At 34.9% G+C, this 7,493-nt stretch overlaps 1 protein-coding gene across 1 annotated transcript in view; it reads right to left on the bottom strand.

The window, feature by feature from the left end:
* Positions 1-227: 227 nt before the first annotated feature.
* LOC119079603 overlaps positions 228-7,493 on the bottom strand; it is a 118,804-nt gene continuing 111,538 nt past the window's right edge. Inside the window, exons 15-17 of the mRNA XM_037187594.1 lie at positions 6,545-6,650; positions 3,450-3,609; positions 228-2,525 (exon numbers count right to left, since the gene is read on the bottom strand). Of these exons, the coding sequence (XP_037043489.1) occupies positions 1,372-2,525; positions 3,450-3,609; positions 6,545-6,650 (1,420 nt within the window). The 3' untranslated portion in view covers positions 228-1,371. The remainder of the gene's footprint in view (positions 2,526-3,449; positions 3,610-6,544; positions 6,651-7,493) is intronic.

Genomic DNA, 7,493 nt, shown 5'->3' with positions numbered 1-7,493 from the left:
TAATAGTTCGCATTGTTGTAACGGTTGAATTTCCAGGATAAATATGAAAAGTCATTATTTTCAGTTGTTTGTATTTAATGCAGGGACTATTTTTGGGAAAACATTTCCCCAATTTTCCTACTTTTTTCAAATATATTTTTTTTTGTGGAAAATATGGCAAAATCTATGAAAATGTGGAAAAATTCCAGAAAACTCTTTCCCAAAAATTTCTCTGATTGAATGGCATTATGAAACCGAAATCTTTTTGGAAATTAATTAAGTTTGGCTCTTTCAAAACCAGTATTCCACTTGATTAGACACCATTAAACGATTAACCTGAATCATCAGGCTGACCAGAGTAACAAATCTTACAGTTATGTCTGTCTTGGACGATTGATTGTAGGCAATTTTGCTTATTGTGAAGAGCTAGGTCTGCATGCGAAAAGGCAAACGGAAACATAACCAAGTTTATAATGTTAAAAGACGAAAGAAATGGATCGAAAAAAATTCTTAAAACTCGCATATATTCGTCCACGTAACACCTGAACAAAATGACCAATCCAGTTTCGCAGTGACAAAGTATATATTTGGGGCATCCGTTATTGATGAGTCCCTGGTGTCTAATAAAATGCTTAATGATAAGCAGGTGAAGTAATTTTTCCGTAAACTTTTTTAGTTTATGATGAGGGTCAGTTGTCGGTCACAAATGTGTCTAATGGGAACAAAGGTTTGTTTTAGACATGAACTGAACAGCCAAGTGAATAGAAGTATCATGCTCGTCCGAAAGTCAAAAGCCTGTAACATTATTTACGGAATTAGGAAGAAAATTAATTGTGAATGTGGTGTGTCGAGATCGAGGCATCTCTAACTTTTCATTGTTCATTATACAGATTCATGGGGTATTTTTGTACATTGTGGGATTTTCTTAATTATTGGGACAGACAAGTTATCGAGAAAATTCGTGGTAATATTTAACAAAAATTCAAGCTCTCTCCACTACCGTATACGACGGCTATATCATCCGTTAACGACAGCAGCGATGCAAATTTATTTTGAACAGAGCCAGAAATGGCAACAAAATTTTCTTGTTTTCCTTTCATATTTCAGTTTCAAAGACGATTTCACCGCAACATTGTCATTCAATTTGCCAATATTTTCCTAAACACATGAGAGACGTGGAAACAATTGCAAAGTTTATTCAACAACAAAAAGAAACTTACATGAGATGATTACATCCACTTCCCAACTATACACTGCGTATCGATTTTTTGCGAGTAAAATACCAAAAGCGCCATGATGGATGATGAAGACGAAGCGAAAACTTTATAAAAGTTTTCGATCTCAGTTATTGTTACGTTTCGCATGGTGATATACTCGTGCACAGAAATTGTTCTACACCGAAACCTCTTTCGTATATTTACTTCTATCATTTAAATCTAAAACTAATTTTGCATCCGTTTTGCCACGTTTTCCCGCACCATTTCCAGTCGACGTGCTCGTACCACTTGCATCTGTTGCTAGTGAAATGTTGTTGCTTGAACAGGAATCCCGAACCGTAGACAATTTCTCATCATCATTTTCATTCGGTGATACCAATGATGGCGTTTGATTATCCCTATTGAGTCTATCGTCGTCGCCACCCGTCGTACCAGATGATATGGATATTATTGGCGATGGGGTGGATGGTTGAACATGTGCAGCTTCCGCTTCTGTATTCTCAAACGATTCGCTTATGCTTAAACCCATTTTATCATACATTTCCGGTTTGTTCAGTAATGTTGCAATCTCATTACTATCGCCGGCAATTCTGTCATCATCCACCGTCTTGTCACTAACTAAATTCACATTTTTATTCAATTTATTTCCTAAATGTACACTACAACTATTATTCGTATCGACACTATAGGTACAATCACATTTTGATGAACAACATTCCGTTACATTTGATTTGTTGCCACTATTGCGAGAGCAATGTTCACAAATGCCACTGGAATGAATACATTTTTCGTCGATCAATTTTCGACTATTATCATTGCACCGTTTATCATTTTGGTCACATTGTTGTTGATTCAAATGCTCATCGGATTTATTATTGCTACAATGCGAACATTTCGTTTGCTTCGCCGAATGTTCGCAGATATTGCCAAGATCATCCGCTCCGCCGCACGTGCACATACATTCGAGTGGCAGATTCAAAAACGGAGATTTATCTTCGGTGTCCTTAATTGGATTTCCATCGACCGACTTCAGCGACAGTACAGTACATTTTTCATCTGTAATGGATAGGTGAGCGATACCGTTACCGTTCGCCTTCAAATCGATGATGAACGTTGTGTTTGTGCTTTTGTCCGAACGCACTAATACTGGATTGATTAATGGTGACTTGATTGCGGGTTTTAATTGATTGGAGGTGCGACAATTTTCTAATAATGATGATATTGTTGCTACAGCGATGCCACGCGGTGGAACACGATCGTGAAGATTCTGCAGTTCCACATACAATTGTTTGATGTGCTCGAGTGCCTCTTGTTCGGTGAGTCGTGCATCTGAAAGGGAAAAACAAACTTCTCATCGTTTCTCTGAAAAGTTTTGGAAAACTTTTTCTTGTCGGTAATTTGACAATACGAAAATGGTTTTCGAGTCATCGTGTGTTTTCAAGCTTAAATTGATTCATAAACATCCCATTTTCACGACATGACAAGTGCAACGTCTTGTGCTTTTACGACAAAAAAATGACTCAACTTTTCCAAGTTATTTTGAAAGTGGCTCTCGTACACTAATGTACATATTTACCGTTTGTATATCGAACGTGTGATGAAAGAAACTTAAATATTGATCGGTAAATCTGTTTACGAGACGGAAATATATACGTTGGTGGAAAGAGCTAATACCTGTGGGTAAATCGCTAGCTCAAGAAAGTAAGTTTCAACATTTCGACTTTGTTTGGTTGTCGGTAATCTCAGCCCATTGAAAATAATTCTAATCCCACGCTAAGGCATAGAAAGGAATAGTAAGAATTGTTTGCATCCACAAAACCAAGCGGAAGACATTAACTATTTAATCATGACGAGAAAATTTATTCATGCTCGTTTACGTATACATCTGTTTGAGCAGCACCCATAACGATGTGTATCTAAAATACCTCCGATTATAAGCCAATTTAAATCCATTAGTTTAAAAGCTTAAAATCCACCGCTTATCCATTCACTGATAATTATTTAAACACAAAATGAATCTACAGTCACGCTGCTGTCTGATGGTGCTGGGTAATAAAACCTCAAAATATTATGGTATTGTTCCGATACAACGGTATAGTTTTGAGGCATAGTTTACAGAAACGTATTACATCGCTTGAACATGTTTACCTCGTAATCTTTGTAGCGATTCCGTAAATCCCATACAAGCAAAGCACACATCCCGACATTCATTGTCTGAAACTATGCAACATAACATTTCCATTCAAAACTTACCCGCATTTGCGCCAAGCTGTGCTGTTGATGAGGTTGCGGTACTCGGATTCGCTAGTGTTCTGGCCTGAGATCGACAAATGAATTTCGCTCCAGATGATTTCACACCCAATCCCATGGTATCTTCTGTCGGTTTGCCACCACTTCGAAATACCAAATATACCTGAAATGGTGTGTAGTAGATGCGGTGCAATTTATTATACGGAAATTTTGCGGAATAAAAATTCTACTTTGGCTGAATTTGAAACATGATGTGAATGGTTTGAGCGTTTTGAAAAATGAAAATTAAATTTAGATATTCAAGGGGGTTGATTAAAAATTGTAATTTTTCGATTGAATTGATAAACGAAAAATTTCTAATTGAATTCTATACCGTTCTACGTGTTGCCATGTAACTTTGTAATTAAAAGATATCAATTGCTAAATACATCCGAATGTACTTACGCAACCCATATCACACGCCCTTAAAACAACATCCCATTTATACAACCGAAATTTAATGTAATTAACCGAAGGAAAAACCATTTATTATTCGTAAAGTCCAAATTATAGAAATCTCTTAGCCCATCTAAAACAATACATCAACCACATTAATTCGTTTTTACTCCAGGCACCATGCATGTTTGTCGTCCTTTTTTTATCGATACGACAACATCGCCTTGACATCTGATACGCTCTCTCGTTTTCATACGTATGACCTACAGTGAAGCATTAATATTACACGGAATTAGAAACAGAAATAATACAAAAAAAAAATGTTTCTCGAATTATTTATTTGGCTTAGTCAGTTATATGAGCTGCGTATACAATCATTCTTCGATCCAGACCGTATTTCAAATTGTAACTATGGAGAGTCAATACCTCTTCCGTTAGAAGTGTGTTCAGTTGTTATTGAAGAAGACTGGTAAAATAAGCGATGTGCTCTCGCTAGTATCCTAATATTATATTAAAACGTCTACTAAAACAATTGAAGTAGCAGATTTTGCATCGAACCCTAGACAATGCCTTAGACGGAAAAAGTAACAGATTTAAATGTGATGTGGCAATACGCTTGTCGTTTGTTAAAGGTTAAAGGTTAAAGGTTAAACGACAACAATAATTAATCATCGTCTCGATATCTCACCATTACAGTCATTCGATATTTCCATGTATAAACATACCTTTTATCTGTTAAGAGCTTAATACATGGCTCTTATAGGATACTCATAAATATTCTCGTCGATACCGTTTGTACGTATGGGCGAAATGAAAATCAGATGGAACGGAGCGAAACCCAAAAATGTCGTTTTAATATAAACAAAAACAGAAGGAAATTATATTCAATTTAAGGCAAAAACGGCAAAGAAAAAAGTTCTTTTTAGTGGCATTATTTAATTAGAATCGGCAACGTCCATTAAGCCGGAAGATCGGAGGTAATTTTTCACACACAAAGCTCCACGATAATATGAAATTTTCTCGCAGGCTTGGCTACATTAATTCCGTCTGTTTGTTACATAAATTGACTGTTAAATTCCACATATTTGCTACAGAAAGATATTACGATAATATACTCCTCCGTGTGAAGGCACAGATCTTATATGTTTCCCGAGATTGCTATACAAATGATTCGAGAACGATGTAGAGGCAGTACAATTATTATTCAAATTAACGCAACATGAACCAGCGACATTTATGTGATGTTCAAAATGTTCTAATTTAAAATTTCTATAACATTTCTTTGGTGCGAGGATTATCGAGGATTTGTTGTGAGCTTAAATGGAAGGAACTTAGATTAAAGAAGCAAAATTACAGCGGAATATTTGATAAGGAGATCATTTATTTTCGCTGCTCATAATTTTCAGATTCCAATTTTCACTAAAAATTATTAGTCCAGTCCATTGTGCACAGTGGGCTATATAAGTTATTTAAAATTTGGAAATCATCTTTCATAAAGATAGAAAACTTACAAATTAATGTTGCGTCAATCACGAGTGAAAATCTTGATCTCTCTACTGCTCCCAAAAGAACAACTCCCCAAAACAATTTAATTCTTTAATAAATAATCCAATGATCGCGGTTCCCCTGAATATTGGATTATTTATTGCAGTAAATTTCAATTGCGATACAAAGAGGCAACGCTGCGTGTATTCTGGGGACTTTGGGGCCGGATAGAGTAGATGATTTTTATATGTTGTAACCTTTGAGCAGCCTTTTTTTTCGCATATTTAAATAAAGACATTTGATTTAATTCTTTTGTTCCAAATTTTAATGTAGCATAAAAGTCTGAGAGTTTTAAACTGGTTCAGTTCGTGTTGGTAAAACTGTCCTACCTCACAAATCCCTTAAAGTGCATAAAAAGCATCTCAACTGTCTTCATTGTCGTGAAAAAGACAAAATTCAATGGAACCTCCACTTTACACAATATCTATACCGAATCGTATGACATAATTCACTCTTTACGAATAAATTTTTAAAAGCAAACAAATCGAGATTCTCGGTCATGTAAATCGTTTTAAATGTTTCTTTCATGATGATATTGATTGCCAAGTGACACTTTTCACTGCAGTAAACGCTCAATATTTCATCGGAATTTCAGAAATGCTTTTCCCTCAATGCTACCATTTTGCGTCCTACTCCATTTAACGACCGAATTTTATGGCATTCTATAAAATTTATAATAAATATTTTGTGTGGACGAACGAGACCAAAAAGATTTGTTTGGGGAGCGTTTAAAAAAATTAAGCGGTTTCGGGAAAGTGTTTTTGTGTTCCGATTCTCATGCAATGTGGCCTGGTGTGTATGTGTATCGTTCGTTGTATACGAAAATAATATGAGAAATATGAAAAGGGAGCGATAAAATAGTGATAAATTATGTTTATGTGTAATGAGAGGATTAATTTTTTTTTTTCGGTTGTGGAACGAAAAAGATTATTTTATACGGGGGGTGAATTAAAACGAACTAATGTGACCATTTAATTTAATAACGTCGCGTAAATGAGGTTATATTATTTTATGGATGTTATTTAAGTAGAGATTTGTAAAGAAATTTTTATTTCTTTGTCTTTAATTTAGAATCGATACTCTGTTCAGGGTAGATTATAAGTCTGCTGTCGTCTTACCTTGCTTCCGAAAATTAAAGCCAATAGTAATGTTACTGTCAATTGAGTGTGACAGAAGAATATGATGTATAATAGATCTGGATTGGCCGGCGACTGCAAAAATAACCTGTAACGAAAAGAGATAAAGGTTTAAGTCACTACTTAAGAGTCATGGTTAACGAAATTTATACAAAAAGCTTATTAGTAAATAAATCTTGTAGATCGTTTGTTTTAAGGTATCGCTGAAATCTTTAGCTTCATTGGTTTTAATGTACGGTTTCTGTGTAAATAAACACTTTTTAAAGATCCACGCTTGTTGTTGGGGTTGTCATATAACAGATAACAAGATCTAATGCAATTTATTGATTGATAGAAGTTCACAGACGATAATCCCATTGCAAGTATTGTTATAGAGTCTATTACTTCTATTGATTTAAGTAATTCAACTGATCGACAGAAAATTTATTACTTCAATTGTTTGCTACATTCATTCTGCTATGTATAGTCACATTAGCTAGAGCTTATCGTTTTACTTTTGTCATCGATAACAATTGTCTGTAGATTCTACTGAAGAGAAAAATCAAAACATTTGAGGTCTTTGTCAATTCCTGTGATATAAAAGCTTCTTGTTGACTATCCCCTGAGATCGTTGTGTGATATTATTTATTTATTAACTTTGCAAGAAAAATATCTTATGCTCCGCTTCAATGGCAGCGACAGCTCTACCATTATTTTGACATGAATCTCATCATTTTTTGTGCCCACACTTTATTAAATGTATATTTAGATAGTGGATTCCGTGACCTGTGATGACTTTTAAAAGCATGAAAGATGAAAGAAGTAGAAATAATAGTTTTTTGGTGTGGTTACACAATGTTCAGGCTACAATTTGATTATGTTTGACTTTGTCAAAAAAGCTATTTCATTCACCGACTCCTGTAATTAGAACTTGCCACACTTATCCTAACTA

The sequence above is a fragment of the Bradysia coprophila genome, unplaced genomic scaffold (assembly GCF_014529535.1).
Source record: "Bradysia coprophila strain Holo2 unplaced genomic scaffold, BU_Bcop_v1 contig_324, whole genome shotgun sequence".
Classification (NCBI taxonomy): Eukaryota; Metazoa; Arthropoda; class Insecta; order Diptera; family Sciaridae; genus Bradysia; species Bradysia coprophila.
The sequence above is the reverse complement of the archived record's forward strand: the minus strand, read 5'-3'. Positions and strand labels throughout refer to the sequence as shown.